This window comes from Neolamprologus brichardi, chromosome 1 (assembly GCF_056152115.1).
Source record: "Neolamprologus brichardi isolate AB-2024 chromosome 1, ASM5615211v1, whole genome shotgun sequence".
NCBI classification, from domain to species: domain Eukaryota; kingdom Metazoa; phylum Chordata; class Actinopteri; order Cichliformes; family Cichlidae; genus Neolamprologus; species Neolamprologus brichardi.
In genome coordinates, this window is record NC_142104.1 from 31,370,396 (window position 1) to 31,395,855 (window position 25,460).

Sequence of the window (25,460 nt, forward strand, 5' to 3'; positions counted from 1 at the left end):
CCTCGAAGAGATTCTGGCAACCCGTCAGACGACTTAGGAGGGGAAAGCGGTGCTCTACCTGCACTGTGTATAGTGCGCGTGCAGTGCTGCTGACTTTGACTGAGAAAATTGTCAGGTGGTGGAAGGAATACTTCGAGAATGTCCTCAATCCCACTGGCACGTCTTCCGTGGCGGAAGCAGAGTCTGGGGACGAGGGGGATGACCTGCCAATCTCTGGGATCGAGGTCACTGAGGCAGTTAAACAACTTCTTGGTGGCAGAGCCCCTGGGGTGGACGAGGTCCGCCCCAAGTTCCTAAAGGCTCTGGATGTTGTGGGGCTGTCTTCGTTGACACGTCTCTGCAATGTTGCGTGGAGATCAGAGGCAGTATCCCTGGACTGGCAGACCGGGGTGGTGGTCCCCATCTTTAAGAAAGGGGACTGGAGGGTGTGTTCAAACTACAGGGGAATCACACTCCTCAGCCTCCATGGGAAAGTCTATGCCAGGGTGCTGGAGAGGAGAGTCCATCCGTTAGTCGAACCTCGGATACAGGAGGAACAGTGCAGTTTTCGTCCTGGTCATGGAACACTGGACCAGCTCTTTATCCTCTCGAGGATACTCGAGGGTGCATGGGAGTTTGCCCAGCTAGTCTACATGTGCTTTGTGGACTTGGAGAAGGCATTTGACCGTGTCCCTCGGGGGGTCCTGTGGGGGGTAGTCCGGGAGTATGGGGTGTCTGGCCCATTGCTACGGGCCATTCAGTCCTTGTACGACCGTTGCAAGAGCTTGGTCCGCATAGCTGGCAATAAGTTGGACTTGTTCCTGGTGGGTGATGGGCTCCACCAGGGCTGCCCTTTGTCACCGATTCTGTTCATAATTTTTATGGACAGAATTTTTAGGCATTGCCAAGTGGCGGAAGGCTTTCACTTTGGTGGTCTCATGATCTCATCTCTGCTTTTTGCAGATGATGTGGTCCTGTTGGCTTCATCAGGTGATGGCCTCTAGCTCACCTTGGAACAGTTCGCACCCAAGTGTGAAGCGGTGGGAATGAGAATCAGCACCTCCAAATCTGAGGCCATGGTCCTCAGCCGGAAAAGGGTGGAGTCCCCACTCCAGGTCAGGGACGATACCCTGCCCCAAGTGGAGGAGTTTAAGTATCTCGGGGTCTTGTTCACGAGTGATGGGAGAAGGGAGCGGGAGATCGACAGACAGATTGGTGCAGTGGCTGCAGTGATGCAGACGCTGTACCAGTCTGTTGTGGTGAAGAGAGAGCTGAGTGTAAAAGCGAAGCTCTCAATTTACAGATCGATCTACGCCCCTACCCTCATCTATGGTCACAAGCTGTGGGTAGTGACCGAAAGAACGAGATCGTGAATACAAGCGGTGCAAATGGGCTTCTACCGAAGGGTGGCTGGCCTCTCCCTTAGAGATAGGGTGAGAAGTTCATCCATTCGGCTGGGGCTCAGAGTACAGCCGCTGTTCCTCCATATTGAAAGGAGCCAGTTGAGGTGGTTCGGGCATCTGACAAGGGTGCCCCCTGGGCGCCTCCCGGGTGAGGTTTTCCGGGCATGTCCCATCGGGAGGAGGCCCCGGGGCAGACTCAGGACATGCTGGAGAGACTATATCTCTCAGCTGGCGTAGGAACGCCTTGGTGGTCCCCCGGATAAGCTGGAGGAGGTGGCTGGGGAGAGGGAGGTCTGGGCCTCTCTGCTTAGGCTGCTGCACCCGCAACCCGGCCCCGGATAAGCGGAAGAAAATGGATGGATGGATGGATGGATAGATAACATTTTAACCAACCAGCTCGGGAGAATGTAACAATTTTTGTCTTCCTAATCTGAAAATGTTCTATTTCTTCTTTTATTATTACATACGAACTGCCAAAGAACTTGTGTCAGTACTGGAGAATTTAATTAATCTCATTTGTGGGAAGTGCAATTAGCTCTAATAATGCATAAAAGACAACATCATGAAAAAGACAACATAAAGATTCTATATGCTACATCTTGTGAAATGGTACGTCCTAAACATGTAAATGAAGCACATGTAATGTGCTTCAAGTGAAGATTCTAGCACATAGTAGTATTTTTATCCTGCTGCGAAGCTGAATGGATTTTCCCAGAAAAAGGAGTAGCTAAATGAAGAAAATTTGGAGTGCTTGGGTGGAGGGCAGGAAGCTTTGCGGAAGGTCTTTTCCTGAAAGGAGACCTTGCTCCTGGCAAGGATTGAGTAAAAAGATGTCTGCATCCTTGGATTATGTCTTGTCCCTCCTCCTCTTAACTTGATTTCCTTAATAGTTGATCATGTAAAATATTTATGTGCAGACTGTATGTATGTGTGTGTGTCTGTGTGTGTAGTTTGTGTGTGTGTTAGGTGGGAACTTAAATCTGTTTGCATATTCACATCTTGGGAATCTATTTTTCTTAGATAAAAAGAAACAAGAAAAAACAAACAAAAAAACAAGAACAGCAACAATTCCCCATGTTCTATATAATTTATGATGGGGAGTTTAAACAAATTCACAACCTTTATAAAAGAATATAAAAACAGCTAATCAGTACACTGATTATGTGCCATGCTCCCATTTTCTGTTTTCAATTTTGTGAATGTCTCTACAAATGACAGAAGATGAAGTACAAACTAAGAGAACACACATAATCGACAGTTACGATAACAGCTTTGATAACGTTAAAATGCATATCACTATTTACAACAAGCATTAGTTATTTTATTCATTTCCAACACCTACTATACAGCATCACTTGCTATGTGGAGAAGTTGTCTCATCACGTTAATGTCCATGTAACTTGTGAAAGAATATCTCATGGCATATCTGGGTCAGGTCGTGGCCAGCACACATCTAGCAATAGTAGCAGTGGATTTCACTTCGACTACAAAAACAGATACCTAAATAAAATATGGTATTATAACCGATTGATTTTATGATTCAGTGCCCTAAGTTCAGTTCTAAGTATATTGCATTGCACAAGGACAGAAGTATTAAACATTAGCATAACTTTTAATTTATGAAATAAGAAAAAGAGACTGGACAGATGTCCCCTCTGGGTTCAAACTAATCGCCTTTAAGTGAGAGACGTTCTTTCAATTAGGGTGAAAACTATTCTCAGCTTTCCATTTACAGAGACACTGTATGTGACAAGAACACTTTTCTTTACTAGGGGATACTGAGGGAACAATATAGGAATTTGTGAATTAATTTATAAACAAGCTGTTACAACTCCATTTAAAAAAAAGTTGGAAGCCTGTGTAAGATGTATGCTTTTATGTTTTTGAAAACATTTTTTAAGGCACCGTCTTTTAAGATGCATTATGCCTACAAGTTGCATGATTAGGAGTGGTGCATCTACCAAGCTGGACTAATTTTTCATCAATGTTTCTTATGAAATAATCAAAGTGAAACTCTTCTAAAGAGTTTCAGTTGCTGAATCTCTGATCAATTTGCACCATGGATGTTAGAGCCCAATGTATCCTAATTTAGAGTTACAAGTATAACAGAAAACTGAATTTCAAGTATGTATATAAATACTCCACTGAAAAGTTCCCAAGAATCTAAAACTGAATCCTCCCAAACCAGGATCCAAACATTGACAGCACTTAGTCATAGTTAAAGATCTCAGGGGAAGTCTTGTTTAATACACATTAGTGTACATGTTTTCAGTTGTGGAAACTTATTTATTGCATGATTTATTTTTGTTTATGGTGTAACAGTCGTGTTCTTAATATGACTCCTATCTGTTTTGAAATGTGATCCTAGTGCAGCTTATTAACTTGCTTCATTCAATATCATTGATATTGCTCTGAGCATAAACAAGACTACATTTATTCAGCAAATAATTGCTGAGAAATCAAAATCCAACCATATGATTTTTCAACTGTTTCTTCAACTGTTTGCAGGATGCACACTGTTTGAAGTTCAGGCCCTGTTAAGTTTAATCACAATATGGCCTTAGACAAAACACAAACACTCTGACTTTTAAACGGTTTATTGGAAAATACAAATTTGGAGTGAATGATGGCAGGCAGTGAGGAATGGAGAGTTTGTGAGTCTAAAGGCAGACAGGGCAGAATGGTGGCTTTTCTGAAGAGAAGGGAATTGGAAAGTAATCCATTGCCAGAGCACAGAAAATGCTAAGTTGGTAATGGTGGTGGAGTGGGCTGGCAGGCAGGGTAGAAGATGGCAGAGTGGTGAGCTGGATGGTGAATATCTTGGTAGTGACTATTCCTGAAGGTGAGAAGAGCTAGTAGGCAAATGGCTGTTAAGTCAACAGGCCTGCAACTGAGGGAGAATCTGAGGCACGAAAAAGCAGCAGCAGTAGTAGATTGTGTTAGCCTGAGAACATTGCTACAACTGGAGATGACAGAACAATCTGGCAAGGCAGAAACAGGTCTTGATAGTAATGACTAGCTCAAGTGTAGGTGTGCCAGGCACGTGAGTTCAGAGACAGAAGAGCAGTAGCCACACCCAGGGACATACAAACACTCAAGAATACACAAGTTGTTTGTCTTTGATGTGCCATCTCCAGCACAACATCAATCCAATCATTTACAATCAAGTCATCATTTACATTGCAAAAGATCCTTGCATCTTTTGCAATGCAAATCACACTAAGAGAGTTTCACAAGTGGTGTGTTAAGTCTAGGGAGATTTATATGTCATTTATATTGAAAATGTATGCTATTTGAGACTGTACTGTATATGTCCTCATCTCCTCAAATTTCTCTTTTGACACGGCTTCCTTAAAATAAATAAATACACAAATAAATAAATAACCCTCTTTCAATTTTAAATGACATCGAACAGAAAAATGCTTCTTTCACACACTATGTTAAAGTCCTTCTGAAAGACAGAGCTTCAAAACTGAAGAAACTGTAAGCGTTGTTTTAAGTTTGAGTGATTTGCTCTGGTGGCCATGTCTGACCAAGGGTATGCACTAGGTGTATTTCCAAGGGTGATATTTCTTTTGTATAGATGTGGTGCTGGTGCCAGTGCTGATCTATTTGAACACTTTTCTGAAAAGCAGGCGATATTTTAACATTGCATTGGGACTTCAGAGGGGGGGAAAGATAGCTGTGGACTGTAACTTCAGATCATTTGTGAATATTTCACAGTGCCTTTTCCCATTGTCACTAATAGTAGTGGCTCCTTCTTTGATTCAAACAAGCAGAAGTGTTTGGGGTTTTTTTTGTGCTAATGTGTGGAGCCGGTTCTCCATTGGCCACTAGCAGCATTACCAGTATTGACAATCATGGCACAGCAGTGGAAACAGGAGAAAAAAAAAGGATAAGAGGGAAAGGAAGAAACAAAGCTAAAAACAAACTCCAAAAAAAAGGTAATGATGAAATTCACCACATTTCAATGGTTTGTTTCTTTCCACTTTCTTTTTATAGTTTAAAATCGGCATTGCTTTCCATCCACTACCTCATAAAGGATTTTACTACTGTTTCTGCTGAGGGATAAGGTTCATTCCAGCCAAACTACTCTGAGACTATGTAAATAACTGCCCACTGGGCAGCCTCCCTGTGAACAATTATTTATTTACTTTATTGTTTTTTAGTAGTCAAAGTACCTTTGCTAACATGACATACTTTATCTGCTTAGTAACAGCATAGCAACATCAAACAGCACCACACCAATATACAGGATGACAGACTTCTACCTATATAATCATAAAAAACTGAAAGAATGGCACTTTAGCTGGCTTTAAATTTCTTGTAATCCTGCTGCATGTTCTTTATTTTGTCCAAACATTATTTCTATGTGATGGATGCATAAGATAACAAGTTGCCAGCAAGACAATTTCACTTTGATCAGTTAAATTCAAGCAACAAATGTCATTTCGGATGTTAAAGGACTGTTGGCATCAATATCAAAAAACTGCAAAAGATGCCAAAAGAAAACATATTTCTGACATTATTCTGTCAAACTGTGACAAACCACGTGTTTTATTTAAAACCATTAACTCTGTTCTTAATGCACCACATACTGACTGTATCGAGTCCACATATGTGGACATCACATTTTGGGTTATTTAGACCAAAATCAAAATTTTAAACAAATATCCTCATATACAGGATACCTCTTATTTTTCTTAAAAACAAAAATAAGGTAAAAAATAAAATCTGGTAATTCTTTGTTTTTACATTCATCGGGCCCCAATATGCGCAAATATCAAAGAGAAATTAAAAATGCATGCCGTGGAAGAGTTCAGGTCTTAGGAGGTTAAAGGAGACTCCAAATGGGGGTCCCTCCTGATTAAAAAATCTGCTCTTGATCCTACAATTCATGCAAATTACCGGCCGATCTCCAAACTACCTTTTCTTTCCAAAATTCTTGAAAAGATAGTTCACAGCCAATGAATGACCTTCCTGGCAAAGCAAAATGTTTTAGAGGTTTTAAACCGTTTCATAGCACTGAATCAGCCCTTTTAAAAGTTTTTAATGACATATTTTTAGTTACTGACGCTGGGGATTGTGTTGTTCTTGTGCTTTTAGATTTAATAGCTGTTTTGTTTTTGATACAGTGAATCATGCCATCTTAATCTTTATTAGGGGCACTGCACTGGAGTGGTTCAGATCCTACTTGGCGGGGTGAACTTTTTCTGTTCGTCTCTGTGACCAGGTGTCGTCCCACAGGGCTCAGTTCTAGGACCCCATCATTTTTTCTTTGTATCTGCTTCCTCTTGTTTCTATACTGAGAAAGAATGGCATTGCATTTCACTTATACAGTGCTCAGCATAAATGAGTACACCCCCTTTAAAAAGTACGAATTTAATCAGTAGCTCAATGAACAAACAAACAATTTCCAAAGTTTTATTGAACACTTGTTTAACTCCATAACATGAAATTAAGGTTAATAATATAACTTAGATCACAAAATCTTCAGTTTTACTCATATTGGTTGAAGCAAAAATGAATACACCCTGCAATAAATTTACTACATCTAATATTTTGTATGACCACTGTGATTTCCAAGGACAGCACCAAGGCTTCTAGGCATGGAATGAACAAATTGGCAACATATTGCAACATCTGTCTTTTTCCATTCTTCAAGAATAACCTCTTTTAGAGCCTGGATGCTGGATGGAGAGTGATGCTCAACTTGTCACTTCAGAATTCCCCACAAGTATTCAATTGGGTTCAGATCAGGAGACATGCTTGGCCATTCAATCCCCTTCTCCCTGTTCTTCTTCAGAAATGTAACAAATGTGTGTTTTGGATCATTGTCATGTTGGAAAAGTGCACGGAGTGATGGCAGCATCTTCTCCTTCCATCTTCCTATTTGATTTATTGTTCACTGTTTTGTTTTTTTCTATTGTTATTAACATATTTACTGTACAGCACTTTGGTCCTGTGCTGGGTATTTTAAAGTGCTTTATAAAGATGGATTGGATTAGACTGGATTGGATTGGAAAAACATACTGCCTGATTATGTGCTGTATTTTAAACCCACCTATTAAAAAAAAAAAAAAACACCCCCACCTGTATTGTGCTCCATGCTTAATCTAGCATTGTGCCTCTCACACTCAATATTGCTTTCTTTCCATCCTTCTGTTGCCCATAGAACCACAGGTGTGAGGAGTTGCCATGTCTTGACATCAGTGGCATCTATCCACTCATGTGGCCAACTTATTATTCCAGCTGGATATATGATGACCAGAAGAGAATTTGTATGGTAGGCTTTGATCTTATTTCCATGATTCGGCTGACTTATCAGAGCCAATCTTACCTTCTGGAGGTATTTTACTGTCGGTGACCTTCATGCATCTTTATCATGGTTCCTGCTGGCCTGTGGGATACCCAGGTACATGTAGCTGACATGTGTATCTGCTACTCTGCAGATTTATCTATTCTGAATGATATCCCAGTGTTTTTGCTGTTGAGCCTAGTGAGGTGGATCAGTGAATCGATTTAGGAATAAGTGATGCCATCCTTGGTAGGAGGCTGATATTAATTCCAGTCCTGAATTTACATCCATTCTCTTTATCTATATTGTAAAGATGAGCCACCTTAGGAGGTGGCTATGTAGAACAGCAGTGGGGACGTTGCATCACATTGTTATATTCAGCACTTGATGTTGACTTATGTGATTGTCTTGGAGTTGCCTTCCAGTTCCCTTCCATGGTCCCTGTGAGTTCCTATGAATGTTATTAGAATACTAGTCTTCTATATTGCGAAGCACTACAGGGGGGATTCAGTCATAGATTTTCTGTAGTCAATCTGGGCACTTCTTAGAGTCTAATCTTAGAGTCCTGGTAAATGGACTGGTTCTTATATAGCGCTTTTCTACTCTATCTGAGCACTCAAAGCTTGTTCATTCACCCAGTCACACCCATTCACACAAGCAAGGCTTTCAGTGCTACCTAACTAACATTCAGACACATTCACACTCCAATGGATGCATCGGAGAGCAACCATGCAGACTGGAGTAGACTGGGATCAAACCAACAACCTTCCGGTTGCTCTACTACCCGAGGTACAGCCACCCCACTGTACTGTTCTATCAACGAGGAGCCTGTGGATGGTTGACCTAGTGTTATTTCCCATGCCTTTCTCCAAGCCTTCTTAGCTTAGTAGCTATGATACCTAAAAGGATTTCCCATGTTGTGAAGAGGCAGGTAATTACCCAGTCTAGATGAGTTCCTACTCTGAGCAGCTCCCTTACTGAGCTGCTCATGGAGTGCCGTTAGCTTCTTCAGCCAGTAGGCGTGGATCATGTCCGGTTCTGGTGCTGTCCAGTTCCTCATTCCGAACTTTCATTGTACGATGTCTGCTGGATGTCTGTTGAATAACTCATTGTTGAATTATCATTGCAGTGGCATATGTGAGCTCACTGGTCCCAGTAATACTGGCAGTGGGTATGGTGCATCACCTGATAGCACTTTGTCAGTGAGCCAGAGTAGTCATGCCCTTGGTTGGGTGGCTGCCTCAAGTTTGACCTGGTCTCTACATGCACGGTTCCCACCATGAAGCATGGCAGAGGAGGTGTGATGGTGTGGGGGTGCTTTGAGACACGCCATTCTGTCCGATTTGCATTTAGTTGAACCATTATTTATTTTTCAAAAGGACAATGACCCCAAACACACCTCCAGGCTGTGTAAGCACCATTTGACCGTAAAGGAGAGTGACGATGTGCTGTGCCAGATGGCCTGGCCTGCACAGTCACTTGACCTAAACCCAAGTGTGATGATTTGGGATGAGATGGACCACAGAGTGAAGGCAAAAGGGCCAACAATTGCTCAGCATCTCTGGGAACTCCTTCAAGACTGTTGGAAAACCATTTCAGGTGACTACCTCATAAAGCTCATCAAGAGAATGCCAAGCGTGTGCAAAGCAGTAATCAAAACAAGGGTTGGCTATTAATATAAAAATATAAAAGATGTTTTGAGTCATTTCACACTTTTTCATTTATTACATTATTCCATATGTGTTCATTCATAGCTTTGATGCCTTCAGTGAGAATCTACAATGTAAATACTCATGAAAATAAAGGAAAACCATTAAATGAGAAGTTATGTCCAAACTTTTGACTGGTAGTGTATACTGTGGCAAGGAATCAAACCCCCAAACTATTGTTATAAAGACAGTGATAAAAGTTTTCATTTAATTGCCATTCAAATTTTCATACAAATTGCTCCACGTGAGGTGTGGAATCTGTCTTTCTGCCAGGTAAAGAAGAATGTGAGAGCAAAGAGGGAGAGACTGATTGAAAGCATAATATTTCAGTATAACACACAACTGCCCCTTCCAAACAGGTTTTCAGAGACCCAGATTTCAGTCCACTGCATTAGGCAGGTCAATAGGAATGGAGTCCTTTAATTTCCCTTATCTTTCTAATTACACATAATCTGCTAGTCTGTCAGTATGAAATATATTAATAAATAACAGGGGTTGATGGGTATCCTGTGAGACAGACTGATTTAACTGGAAGGCATCCTATTCCCTTTTAGTTCTATTAGATAAGACACAGTTCTCTAATCTACCATTTAGGATGTCTGTCACACGTAAATGAGTCATCCCACAAGCACATTACATGCCAGTCAAAGGAGCATAATGATTCATAGAGGTACAGCATAGACAGACTGATAACATACCCTAGTGATAAAATTTATACACTCTAAAATGATTTCAGAAAAGTTATATTTGCTTTAATTTGCTGTATGTTGATTAGGTGGTACATCAGGGGCAGTATTTATGTGATACCTGTGGCAATGCAGTTGTGTAATATGTTATTTTTGTTCATATGATCAGGTTGTCAGTGGGTAGTTTTACTGTAATGCCCTTAGGCATATGAGGGAAGCCATTTGACTTTTACTGTCGTATGTACCATCGACACAGATGTCACATACGACAGAAACCCTGACAGAATACAGTGTTATAGTTTTAATTTAAATGAAATCTTGGGAATTTTATGGCTGTTATGACTATTACCTATGACTAGGTAATTCTATAATATTGTCAACACTACCATAATAGCTGTCTCACCTTCCTGATTAACAGAGCAATGATATCATAACACTTACAGTGGGGCAAAAAAGTATTTAGTCAGCCACTGATTGTGCAAGTTCCCCCACTTAAAATGATGACAGAGGTCAGTAATTTGCACCAGAGGTACACTTCAACTGTGAGAGACAGAATGTGAAAAAAAAATCCATGAATTCACATGGTAGGATTTGTAAAGAATTTATTCGTAAATCAGGGTGGAAAATAAGTATTTGGTCACCTCAAACAAGGAAAATCCCTGGCTCTCACAGACCTGTAACGTCTTCTGTAAGAAGCTTTTCTGTCCCCCACTCGTTACCTGTATGAATGGCACCTGTTTGACCTCATCATCTGTATAAAAGACACCTGTCCACAGCCTCAACCAGTCAGACACCAAACTCCGCCATGGCCAAGACCAAAGAGCTTTCGAAGGACACCAGGAAAAGAATTGTAGACCTGCACCAGACTGGGAAGAGTGAATCTACAATAGGCAAGCAGCTTGGTGTGAAAAAATCAACTGTGGGAGCAATCATCAGAAAATGGAAGACATACAAGACCACTGATAATCTCCCTCGATCTGGGGCTCCACGCAAGATCTCATCCCGTGGGGTCAAAATGATCATGAGAACAGTGAGCAAAGATCCCAGAACCACACGGGGGGACCTGGTGAATGACCTGCAGAGAGCTGGGACCAAAGTAACAAAGGTCACCATCAGTAACACACTACAACGGCAGGGAATCAAATCCCGCAGTGCCAGACGTGTTCCGCTGCTGAAGCCAGTGCATGTCCAGGCCCGTCTGAAGTTTGTCAGAGAGCACATGGATGATACAGCAGAGGATTGGGAGAATGTCATGTGGTCAGATGAAACCAAAGTAGAACTTTTTGGTATAAACTCAACTCGTCGTGTTTGGAGGAAGAAGAATACTGAGTTGCATCCCAAGAACACCATACCTACTGTGAAGCATGGGGGTGGAAACATCATGCTATGGGGCTGTTTTTCTGCCAAGGGGACAGGACGACTGATCCGTGTTAAGGACAGAATGAATGGGGCCAAGTATCGTGAGATTTTGAGCCAAAACCTCCTTCCATCAGTGAGAACTTTGAAGATGAAACGAGGCTGGGTCTTCCAACATGACAATGATCCAAAACACACCGCCCGGGCAACAAAGGAGTGGCTCCGTAAGAAGCATTTGAAAGTCCTGGAGTGGCCTAGCCAGTCTCCAGACCTCAACCCCATAGAACATCTGTGGCGGGAGTTGAAAGTCCGTGTTGCTCGGCGACAGCCCCAAAACATCACTGCTCTTGAGAAGATCTGCATGGAGGAATGGGCCAAAATACCAGCTACTGTGTGTGCAAACCTGGTAAAGACCTATAGTAAACGTTTGACCTCTGTTATTGCCAACAAAGGTTATGTTACAAAGTATTGAGTTGTATTTTTGTTATTGACCAAATACTTATTTTCCACCCTGATTTACGAATAAATTCTTTACAAATCCTACCATGTGAATTCATGGATTTTTTTTTCACATTCTGTCTCTCACAGTTGAAGTGTACCTCTGGTGCAAATTACTGACCTCTGTCATCATTTTAAGTGGGGGAACTTGCACAATCGGTGGCTGACTAAATACTTTTTTGCCCCACTGTATATTGGGATTCCCATCTCTGTTCAATGATGTCCCTTCTCAAACCACTGTTATAAAACATGATGTTGTGTTGACTAACCCACACCAATTAAACAGCGCACCTATTGGGTTAGCCCAGCAAAGAGGGAAGTCATAAAAAAGGAAGTTGACTATCTTTTTTAGAATGGATGTGGTGCCAAGCTCCAGCTCCTGGAGATCACCATGTCTCCTAGACACAAAGTCAGATAGACGCCCAAGATTCTGCACTGACTTTCAGAAGGTAAACTCTGTCACTATGCCAGATGCACATCCTTTACCTCTTATCGATGTCTGCATTGATGAAATTGGGCCTGCTAAATACATTACTAACCTTGACGCGTTGAAGGGGTATTGGCATGTTTCTTTAACACCAGAAGCATCTGACATTTCAGCTTTTGTAACTCCTGATCACTTCCTGCAGTACATGGTTATGCCTTTTTGGCATGTGTGATGCTCTTGCTACCATTCAGAGGCTGGTCAATAAGTGTTGGGAAACATCCCTAGTTGTGAAGCTTACTTAGATCACACAGTTGTGTATAGTAGTGACTGGTCAACCCACATGGCTACATTGAGAGAGGGCTTCACTAGTCTAGAAAAGGCATCCTTAATGTTGAACCATGCCACGTGTGACTTTGCTAAAGGCAGTGTTCTCTACCTTGGTCAGCAGGTTGGTCTAGGAAAAGTGCATCCTGCCAAAACCTCTGCAATTAAAGAATTCCCCCTACCAACCACCAGGAGGGAACTGCATCGTTTCCTTGGGATGACTGGATATTACCGGTGGTTTTGTAAGAATCTTTCCTCTGTTGCTGCCCTTCTCACTGACTTAACCAGTCCCTCAAAACCTTTCGTTTGGTCTGAGGGTTGCCAACAAACTTTTGAAAGCCTTAAGGGCATACTTTGTTGCACCCCCGTCTTGTCTGCTCCCAACTCCTCTTTACCATTCAAACTGGAAATAGATGTGGAGTTGGGGCAGGAGCAGTGCTTCTCCAGGAGGATAACCATGATGTAAGTTACTTCTCTCGCAAGTTAAACATCATCTCAAGTATTATATGATTGCAAAGGAGACACTTACTTTGTTGTGGGCCTTGCAATATTTTGACGTTTATATAAAGTCAAGTCCAAATTCAGTTCAAGTCTTCACAGATCACAACTCTTTGGTGTGCCTGTCTAGGATGTATAATCATAACCAATGACTTATGCGTTGGTCACTGATTATTCAGAACTATGTTGTCAACATCCATCACAAAAAGGGATCAGAGAAAATTGTAGCAGACAAGCACACAAATCATACAATAAAAAGAGATGACAGCCATAAGGGTCAAAATACTGTTGTAAAACTAGTAATTGGCTTTATTAGTAATTTGATTTTTATTTGTCTTAAATATTTATTATATTAACTGCAATGCAGGTTTTTCACATGTAACTTTACATACAAATGGAAATTTAAAACTAGAACTGCTAAGGGTGAGTTAAGAAATAGATTAATAGTAACCATATGAACTTTGCTTCCTCTAACACACAATATTCGGCCCTTTCTGACAATTTCTCTAGATTTAGTTAAAAACAAATTACACTAGTGAAATCCTCACTTGCTCCACTGCTGTGCTTTTTTCCTCAAATTTAAATGTAAACAAACAAACTCATCGAAAAGTGTGTATCAGGTCGTCGAAGTATCCAAATCTGAATTATTAGTGGTACTGCAGAAATACAGGAAGTTATTACAGAAGTTATTCCAACTTTATACCTGTCAGAGTAGTTTGTGCAGGATTTATATTAGGTGATTGAGTTGTAATGAGATATCCGGGTTTTGTGATTTTCATAATGAATATCTTGGCACATGACTGGAATGCTGTTCTTGATGCAACTGTCATGCAGAAATATGCAATAGCATTGGTATTTAATAGACTAGATCCATTAGCCATTAATAATAACAATTTGTATTAATATATAAAGAAAATTGACTGTGGAGTACTCATAAAAAATATTTAGTAACTTCTTACTTCTAAGACTGGAGGCATAATAGTTGCACCCCTAAGAACTAATGCTACTGCTGAACAGATCATTAATAGCACCCAGGCTTGAAACACCATTATTTAGGCAACATATTAATCACTGATTGCAGTACCATAGGTGAAAATGAAAAACTCCATTGGTTTTAATTAAACTCTATCTTGCTTCGTAGCACTTTACAAATGCTATTGCCTTAAAAGGAAAGAATCTTTTAAATATAATTTATTGTCTGTAGTGTGATTTAGATCATTACCTTAAAGAGGCAGAGAGCAGCTTTCAAATATGCAAAGTAACATACTTCCCATTGTAGTTAAATGTGCTCCTGCACAGTCATGGTGTGTATGTTTCAAATCTAAGATTTTTATTTTTGCTAAGGCTATGTAGTAGTTTATCACTACAAATGGGTGCATGGAGAGATGGGATATATGGTTTCTATTTGATTAAATAGACCTTTGACAAAAGATCCAGTACAGGAGAACGGCAGCCGCAGCTCTGTGGGTTTACACTGAATAAAGCTCATCCTGAGGGACAACTGCCTAGTTGGAATAGACTAGTGCCACTGGTGCTGGAGGCAGGAGCCTTTTCAGGTCATTTACTTACTTACTTAATAGGGATGACCAACTTTGGCAACATGCTGTAGTAAGTAAGAAAATCTACCAAGCCACAATATAATTTGTGTAAAGTTTGTCTAATTGCACAGTAGGCACTTAGAGCTTTCATTTTAAAAGATTTGTATCAAAAGGAGGAAAGTAAGAACTCACTTCACTTACACATATAGCAATTAGAACATTCCATCCAGATTTCTGAAACACACAGTAATTGCATCATCCGAGTCTCAAGCAGCCATGTAATTAGGTGAAAGTGTAATTGGAAACCACAGTTACAAGCACTGAAAAAAATAATAATTAACTCTGGAACAGCATTAGGCTACAATGGGAAGAATGACTAAAATTATAATGATAGTACAAAACATTATCAGTCTATTACTCTACAGAGGCTATTTTTAGATTGTAATGAGACATCTTCGTTCAAATTATAAGTGCTTCAGATTTAAATAAAGTGCATCCTGAAAGTATGACTTTCCGGATGCACTTATTTAGTACTGATTTCATGTATTTCATAGTAAAGCCTTATTCCCAAATGGACTGGGTTATTGTGAGTAAAAATCTGAGGTGAAAAATCAATTTAATTCATTCTGGAATAAGGCTGTAACATGACGAAATGCAAAACAAGTGAAAGTAAAGAGCTATGAATACTTTCCAGGTGCAATTTGCATGTATTTAATTCATGATTCTGACAGTTAGTTACATTTTTAGTGTCTAAACTGGTGAGCAGGCAAAATTGCACACATATGTATATGTTAAGCAAAGCTATACAGTGAGGTGAGAACACCTGAAATGATGCTGTTGGCACAGATGGACATGCGGGTAGACAGATGTAGGAGTAGAGGTTGGAGAACAAAGTGGTATAGTTACGCAGTGGGGTTGCACTCAGCCTGCTGGTTTGTGTGCATTCACAGATCACCAATGCTCCCTCAGCTTGCTTTTTTGCTCATTTAAATGAATCTGACAAGCATGACTGAATGACTCAAACACAAATCAGTGCTCTTTTTCCCCCCTACAATTGGCTTCTGATAAAGTCCAAGATGAAATTAATTCTTGATCTCGGTAACACCTCACAAAGCTAAGGAAGCTACAGTTATCTGTGTCTCTGAATCATATTGCTTGATCTTCAGCACTATAGTTTATTAGGTTCCTTATTACTGTTTCATTAATTGTTTTCAAGGTTAAGTTTTTGTTATTAGGTCAACATTTCACATTGCTCGAATCAGAGATTTGAAAGAATTGTGGACACAATGTATGCACTAAGTTTTATAGCATATGTAACAGCACAGGTGGGACAGTATGAGTAAAAACTGATGGGGCTTGAGTTTTCAATTCAATTCAATTTTATAGATTATGTACAGCTCAATTAACGACTGTGTTCCTTATGAGCGGCTGTCTCAGAAGATCATTATGATGCTGCTGGGGGAAATGTTGCTACTCTAAAATGTAAACTTCTGGTTTGAGGGTTTTTTTTGTTGTTGTTTTGGCTTTTTTTACACCAATATGTGTCTCTGTGCATTGAGAAGGATAAAAATATCAACTATAATAAATGCAGAAAACACAATAAGGAGTGTTGTATTAAATAAAAATAGTTGTGAGATGCTGTATCAATAGAAGTAGTCCACGGGTTTTTTTTTTCCAAACTTCAAGATGCTGTGTGATCTACCTCCCCCTATTTTGTATATGAGAACAAGACAATCCCTTGAAATCCTCATGCGCAGAGCTCCAAGTTGTGAATGAAAAATGGCAGGCACCAAAACCAAGCTTCTGTCACTACGTGCATACTGGCATAAAGATGATGGAGAGAAGAACAAAGCCAGTACCCCCCATTCACACATTATTTAGCCTGGCGTGTTATGAATCTGTTACAAATCCTTTCATAGTGTGCTCAAGAAGAATAGCCTTACGTGATAATGTGCGGAAAGGCTATCGCTCTGCAGCAGCTGTACAGCTTCAGTGTGGGAGTGAGTCCCCTATGACAAGGCTTCCACAAGCTGGGTTCATTGACATGGACGCTAAGGGGACAGCCATGGAATCAGAGCTGTATAGCTGCTGCTTCCCTCGCCTCCCTGTGCACAGATTTAAGCACATGCAGGGGGCTTTCATCTATAAGATTGAGACAATACAAGAGAAGCTTTACAGAGCATCCAATAAAGGGCAAATAAATGTGACCACAAACATGCACAGAGAGAGACGAAATCAAAGACCTGCTGGAACAAATGATTGCTTCAGATGGTAAATAGTTGTAACCATTAGGGAAGATGAGTGTTTTTGCCAACATAAATAAATACAAAGTATGTAAAATTCTTGTTTTATTCTAAAGGATAAAACAGGATAAAATGTAAAGTTTCTGCACAAACTATTTTGTATATACTAACACAATGAATTCATATTCCCATGCATTTTTTGATAATATAATATACTAACCTACCACATCATGGGATTTCATTTCAATAGAGTTTGTTTACGTTAATTAGAAATACATATAAAGTTTTTCTGTATTTAAATTTTCATTTTTTTTTATTATAGTAAATGATTTAGAACTTTCTCATGTAAATGCAATTGATGGAGCTATGTTAAGCTAAACCGTGTATAGGTTTTATTTTTCAAATGGTGTTGTTTCATTTTTTATGAATTAACTGCACACACTTTACTGAATCTGTTTACTGGATAATTAAATTAAAAATATATACATATATTACCACAAATACCTTAAAAATCAGAAGTCATAAAAGTTGGAGATTTGTAATGTGTGTAATTCTCACTGTAGTTTAAAATAAATGAAAATGTTGCTTTGACACGGCCTAACCTCACCAGAAAAACATGACGCACATTGTTAGATTGCTTGATTAAAGTTTTGTGTGTGTGTGTCCCTTATTAACATAATTACAGTGAATTAATATATTTTAACCTAAATTATGATTTCCAGTAGTAGTCCAATACAGCGGAAGTCCCGTGTTTAACTTGTGCCACTGTCACATCTTCTTCCATTCAAAGTGGACAAAAACTTATACTTGTCATTTCAGGAGTCGCTGTTAATGAATGAAGGCACTTTTTTTTTCATCTTTTTCACATCTATGTAAAAATTTAATTTGGAAGATATCTGCAGTGACAGCTCATTAACATCTAAGGCCTCCAGCATCTCAGGGTAAATCTTTGTGTCTCTGGCACAATGCCACTTTAGATATTTTAATTACCTCAGTGTCATCGTTCAGCAAAAAGTGAAACCAATTCCCCTTGAGCCATGATCCCAATAGTGTGTTTACTAGAATCCTAAATAAAATATTGTTTTATTACTTAAAGATAGTCCTCTCATGGTGTAGTCCAGCCTTGTCTGCCATGTTGCCATTACTGGATCACAATTGCTGGACTTGTGTTCCGCGTTTATGTGCTTGTGTTTGATTTTATTTTGAAAAGGAAAACATAAAATATTTTATTTCTGTTCTGTTCATGCTTAGATGATATTTAGATGCTTAGATCCAAGCAACTGATAATGAATATTTTATAATTGTCATGCAAAAATCTCAAGACTGTCTAAAGACTGTGTGTTTAACAGAAATGTTCATGTAAAGGTAAACCTCTAATTGAAGACTGGTCCATGTAATGTATGAATGTGACCATAACACTGATATTCTGCATTATCCCTGTGATGACCTGGCAATGGGCTACACACTGCCACTCACCTAATGCTGGTTTAGGCTCCATCCCTCACTGACCCACTTTGAGGTAACATGAGTATGGAGCTAAAAAAAAAAAAACCCCAAAAAACCCAGCTTCTAATATTACCAAGATTTATGACATTAAATTCTCATTCAAGTCAAATCATAAAGACAGTCTAAACTATTAACACACACAGTCTTTATTGTAAAAGCCAAATAACAGGTCACTGTGCAGACTGGAAAAACCCAAAGTAAACTTGTGAATTTGGACATTTCACAACAACAGTAGCAGTGAAATTATCCAGTAGATCCCTGGATCTACAGTAGTCCCTGTAGGTGCTTATAAAACTTGGTCAGTAATGGGGAGGAATACTTTATCCCAGACATAGTGTTGAACATTCAGGCAGCAAACTTTCAAAAAGTGCATTCATTTTTAATTGGGTGGCAGTAGCCTCCTTCCTGAAGTCCTTTCATTAACAATATTCACTTTTTTTCATTACTATTTTAAATGTTTCTTTGACAGTTTTTCAGATCTGTTTCCTTTTAACACCCACTGTGTTCTTTTTAAACTCATATCATGTTCATTATCACCACAACCAGTCCTTTATCAAGTGAAATGCAGATACCCTGGAGACAGAGCTTTGCAAAATCACAGAGCCCCAGGCAGTAACGCTGATGTGACAAGTTTCTGTCAAATGCATACAAACAAGATGGATATATGAAAAAATAAGAGAATTATTTCTATTTTTTCCCCTTTTTCTTAAAAAAAGTTATTATAAACAAACTAAAAACACATCAATTACATAGAAAAATAGTAAAAGATAATAAGCCCCATTCAGGCACACACACATTGGAAACCTTGCACCCTTTATGTGTGTCTGAACACAAAACAATCAAAAAGCACAGAGTATGTTTTGTACATATTATTGCCTATGACATTCTGTGCTACCATCCAGTGGAGGACTTGGCTTAGTTAGCTGTTTAACAACATGCTAGCAGTCACGAAAACCTAAAAAAAGTTTTCAGAACATTCCTAATATTCAGCCAGTATGTTTCCAATAGTTTAAGAACATAAATACTCATTTCATTGCTGAAATAGGGGATAATTTCTTAAAGATACACCAACACCATGATGCTCTTTCAGCAGCTGCTTTGAGAATGAGGCATCTTGGCCAGAGCTCCCCCTTCTGGCAGCTGCAGGCATAACAAGTCAATCACACGCATCATTTTTTTCAGAAAAGCTTTGATAGGTAGTATTTCTTTATTTGGTAATAAAGCGATTATCCCGTTTAATGGATTTAACATTGTTTGGATTACACCAGTTTACAAAAAATCGACTGAATTCCAACACCACAGTTTCATTGCGTACCTAACTCTGACTCATGATGAATATCATGATAAAACCAGTCTATTACATATGTAATTTAAATAACATGGCTGATAGAATCATAATGAACTTGCTACCAATTTGGCGGCGTGAAAGGCGATTGTGTGTGTTGCGTCTATAAGGTTGGGTGTGTGCGTGTGTGTTAGGGAGAGAGAGAGAGAGAGAGAGAGAGAGCGAAAGAGAGAGGCAGGTGGAAAGGGGAGGGGTTTGGGGTGGTCCAGACAGTCGGTCCTTGTGTACCTCACACACTCAGCCTCTGCGCATCATTTAAGGAGAGCCCGGTTGTCTTCACCGCCTGGCTTCTTAGAAACACCACAGCCGCCTTAGCGTTACTCCAGCACTTTTCCCTCCCAGTTTGTTCTTGTTTATCTGAAGCCAGTCGTTCAACTTAAAAGCGACGCTCCAGCGTTGGATGGAATATACGCTTGTGAGTGGCGCATTTATGCTCCCCTGACCGAGAAGAAGCGCACAGTGGAAAACGTTTTGAGGACTAATGGAAACCAGCCGGGATTCATTGGCACACAGAACATCATGAGAATACTACAACTACCAACAAGGTATAAGGAAACAAGTGTGAACGCACTCCATAATATTACTTTATCTCGCTAAAATCTGAACATTAACACGACATTTCTTTTACACCTATGGTTATTTTTGAACACTTGCGGCTGGGTGGGATGGCTGTTTTGTTCTATATTGTCCTTATCGCGCAGCGTTGGTAAGGATGTGTGCATCGCAGAAAATCTCAGTAAGCCAAACCTGTTCCCGCTGCAGTGTACTGAGCCCTTTTTTTTAATTTAAAATGTCTATGATAAGAAAGCACCGGTGCTCTCTGTAAGCATGAGTCGTCTCTGTTGAAATCGGTGGTCAGAGAAAGCAGTTTTTTACAGTTAAGAGTATAACAGTAAGCTATCATTATTTCCAGCCCCTGCACACAAGCAGAGAGCTCTAGTGTGTCAGTGCATCGGAATAACATACGTCTTATTTTTCATTTAATGGGGGGGGGGGGGGGGGGGGGGGGGGGAGAAGTGATTGTAATTTGACTTGCTATTTTAATGTATTTCCTCCACATTCTGCTTCTGAGGCAAGACTCTCATGAATGCATGGCGTCTGAAGTGGTGATGGTTAGCCTTTATTTTTGTTTAAGTTCCCCATGCCAATGCACAAGTCCATCACAATGTATCTTAAAAGGTAGAACCTTAATGTGACTGATTCTTATATAATACATTCAGTATTACTTTCAGTTCTATCACCAGTTCCCCTTGACATGACATTGGCATTAAATCTTGAAAGTATTGTTTACATGTCTGTGCTGGCTATATAAGACTGTTTTGTCTTTTCCAGCAAGGGCAATGCTTAGATTCTCCAATCAGACCAAACAAGGTCTGGGAATTAGATGCAGATATGATAGAACAGACACAGAGATTAGGGAGGATGCATGGGAAGTGCTGCAGTACTTGGTGAAGTGAGTTGTGTGCCTTATTATATTACTATAACTTTTATAATAACAATAATAACAAATACACAACTTGAACAAGCTGTTTTTTAATGTCATTTATACAAAGAGAAGATTTTTCTCATCATATATAAATACTGTAGTCCGGGCTTTCAGACTGCTTTGTGTGTTTTGGGAACAGATAGACCTGGAATGAAAATAATGAGTTCAGACCTTTTAAAAAAAAACTTTTTCATTTTCAAAAATTAAACTGCAGCAAGAAAGAGGAGGCAAACGGAAAGATTAGGAATGAGTCATCGTTGGGTCAAATAAGCACATCGCAAGCAGTATTTTCTTTGTGGTTCTAGGACCAAAAGGTTACAGTTTCCTTAATTATGTTACATATGCAAAAAGAAAAAGGGTTGGATTATATTTGATAATTCATGTTGACGCTCTAAACAACAGCCCTAAAAGAAATTCTGTCTGAGCCATAATCATAAGATTTAATAGCAAAATCAACTGGAGTGCAGGTTGTCCTGCTGTTAATTGTGATATTCAAATTAGATTTCATTGTAATATACTTCATTACATTACCATCTTATACATCTATAGACAGCACGCTGTAAATCTGTATGTTTAAGTGATCTGCCATGTAGTACTGTGTTTGATTAAAAAGAAGACAGACGAACATCAGAGGGCTTTTGCACATTTACAATGCCATACAGAAAATCCTTTCTAGAATAAAAAGATTCTTTGTTCACAGGGAGGACCTAGGCATGGACCCCTGTGTCTAAATGAAGTGGTTCAGCCATGCAATGTTCCTGGAAGGCAGTGATTCTGCTGGCCTTGGCCTCCATTGCCATCCAGTACACGGCCATCCGAACACTCACCTCCAAGCCTTTTCAGCTGTGCCCATTGCCCAGCCCCCAAAACTGTGGCCTGGGGGGCCAGGAGACCGAACCTCCCTTTGAGCGGGGGACAGCAGGTGGTGGAGGCTGTGATGACTACCCTTACTTTTCCATCAATGCCACACGAAAAACGCACATATTGGTCCTGGCCACCACGCGTAGCGGATCCTCCTTCGTTGGCCAGCTGCTCAACCAGCACCAAGAGGTTTTCTATCTGTTTGAACCTCTTTATCACGTTCAGACCACGCTGATTCCACGTCTATCGCACAGCCGCAATGCTGCCGATCGCCGTGTGATGTTGGGGGCCAGTCGAGACCTTCTGCGTAGCCTGTACGGTTGTGACCTGTATTTCTTAGAGAGCTATATCAAGCCAACACCTACGAACCACACCACAGACAAACTGTTCCGTCGTGGTGCCAGCCGCGCATTGTGCCAGCAACCTGTATGTGATGCCTTTGGGCCTGCTGATGTTAATGTGGAGGAAGGGGACTGTGTTAAGAAATGTGCAACCCTCAATATGACCTTAGCCACAGAGGCCTGCCGCGAGAAGCGGCATGTCGCAATCAAAATTGTTCGAGTGCCGGAGATTGGAGATCTGCGTGCTTTGGTTGAAGATCCACGTCTGAATATCAAAGTGATTCAGCTCGTCAGAGACCCACGCGGTATCCTGTCATCACGGATTGAGACATTTAGGGATACATATCGTCTGTGGCGTATTTGGCGGGCCACAGGGAGAAGGCCCTATAATCTTGACTTGAGTCAGCTCACGGTTGTCTGTCAAGACTTTCTCAGCTCTGTTTCAACTGGTCTCACCCATCCTTACTGGCTGAAAGGGAAATACATGTTGGTTCGATATGAGGATTTAGCGAAAAATCCTCTTCTTAAGACAAAGGAGATCTATGACTTTCTGGGGCTGCCTATGGATAAAAATGTGGAAGACTGGATACATGCAAACACTCGGGGCAGCAATGAGCCTTCAGCAAAACACAAGTTTGGTACGGTGAGGGACTCAGCAGCTAATGCAGAGAGCTGGCGCTTAAAACTATCTTTTGATATGGTGGAATACACACAGACTGTGTGTCAAAAGGTACTTCACCAGCTTGGATACAAGGCTGTGAAATCAGTGGAGGAACTGAAAAATATGTCCCTCTCACTGGTACAGGACAAAACTTTTGTACCATTTTTGTAACAAAGATAGTTCTCTAATGACTATTTTTGATATATTTATAATTGTTGCCTTATAAGGTCCTTTGTTTGTTTGATTTCTGTATTTTTGTTTCCTCAAATTTGCACTAAACTTTAAAGATTTTGAATGCACCAAGGGAATTATGGATGACTCCCCAATGTTACAAACAGCACATTTTAAATACAAAGTAATCAAACAGGCTAGTTTACAAATGTCCCATGATTTAGTTTTGTCCATCAGTAGAATCCAGACGGTACCGTCTTCATCAGCTGTCTGTATGCAAGTTGATGTTGTTTTGAGAAAAGTAAGATGTTCCTCGACAAAAAAAGAGAGCAAGAGACATTTTTTTTAGCCCTGTGATGGCAATAGATTGACTGTACAAATCCTACTGTGCAATAAATGGTGAATGTCGCAGTCAACCTTTACCACTATGGCATTTCTATCCATGTGGGAAGAGAAGAGATACTTCTGACAGATGCCACGCTTTCAAAGGATAATTGCAGACAATTAATAGGCTCTCAAGTTAAAGGGACCAGAATCCCATTGGAGGTCACGAGCGTTTCATCAGAGGATTTACAACCATCTGCGATACACAAACACACACTAATAAAAGGTAATGCTGAAATCTTCATTACTGTAAGAGAATATGTGCTAATTCTCAAGAACATTAAAAAAAGACTCTATGTAGAGACTGGAGCATTCTTATGAAGAACCATTGTTTTCCCCAGTTTTATTTATCAATTTATTTATGTTTTAATATGTCGAGTCAATTGAATCGGAATTATTTGCAGTGTGAAATTTTACACAGCCTGTTCTGTCTTTAATTAAATTGTTTATGGCACTGTTCTCCATTGGTAGCGTTAAATCATCAGTTAAAACGTACACACTTGTTTTGATGGCACCTGATAAGTAGGACTTTATAAAAACAGAAAACATTGCTTGAGCAGGAACAGCTCCTGGATTCTTTCTCAATAAAATGAAAGCACGGCTCCTTAGACAGTCCATGATGCTCCTATGTTTATTTACAGATATAACTTTCATAACTGAGGAAGATATGTTTGTGCCTTTCCAATTTTACCAGGACGCGTGGGCAGTTTATGGCGTACAGCCACATTAACAAAGTCTGCATTTGATGGCATACAAAGAATAAATGCTGTCCATAATTCCGGACGAATTGTTTGATCATTAAAGAAGCAGCGAATGCGCTGTTTCCATCAAGTTGTCTTAAGGGGAGAAGGTCAAAGAAGAAGTACAGTACACCACAGGCATGTAAATTCATGTGGCATTACTTTTCCCCCCACCTTGCAATCAGCTTAAAGAGGAAGTTTTTGTGATTTTATATATTTATGGAGAGCAAAAACTGATGATATTTGGTTGTAATGCAATTCGAATAAGAATTCCAAGTAATTAAATAAAGTAATTGCAGCAATATTTGATGTAAAATTAAACACACATTATAACCCATTTGATATCGATGGTGACTTGGGCGATTAGCGCTGCTACAAATATGGTTTTTATACCCCCAACCGGCACAAACTGCAATGCTGTCGAAAATGCTCCCACAGTTGGTTCATATTCAAAGTCATGTTTACCAGGCTTATGCAGTGGCTAGTTTGGCAAACTGTCTTCACAGTTTGTGTGCAAAGTACAGTCACAATTTCATGCTGTGCACTGCATTTCTAAATATCCCGCTGTTACTGTAGCAGCTTAAAAATGAATGTGTTGGACTGTGTAGCGCAGAAACTGTCAAGGGTGCGTGCACAAACCACAGCTGCACCAAGATGCAAAGTAAATACCTTTCAGAATGATGTCGGTAAACACACTGAATATAATATGAAAAGCATGTCGTAATTTAAACTTGGCACATTTGCCACAAATAACAAAAACAAAAAAACAGTCGGAACTGAGTTAATTATTGTTGCAACTTTTAATCGGGTACATATTGCCTTCAAGGAATAAAGTAATAGTTACACCCTATAACATGACTAATGATAAAATATATATATATATTCAGGGATCAAACATGAGAGATGTATAAAGGTTTTACATTTTATTAAAGCAATACAGTACCTCTGCTACAATAAATGCCTCGAGTGAAGATCAAAGTAGTGTCCTCAACACCAAAAAATGTCA

At 39.9% G+C, this 25,460-nt stretch overlaps 1 protein-coding gene across 1 annotated transcript; it reads left to right on the plus strand.

Moving 5' to 3' along the window:
- The first annotated feature begins 20,037 nt into the window (after positions 1-20,037).
- On the plus strand, positions 20,038-24,617 carry chst1 (carbohydrate (keratan sulfate Gal-6) sulfotransferase 1). The gene is made up of 2 exons (XM_006793775.3): positions 20,038-20,355; positions 21,997-24,617. Exon 2 carries the CDS (start codon positions 22,044-22,046, stop codon positions 23,328-23,330), a length of 1,287 nt encoding a protein of 428 aa, XP_006793838.1. The 5' UTR covers positions 20,038-20,355; positions 21,997-22,043; the 3' UTR covers positions 23,331-24,617.
- Positions 24,618-25,460: the final 843 nt, after the last annotated feature.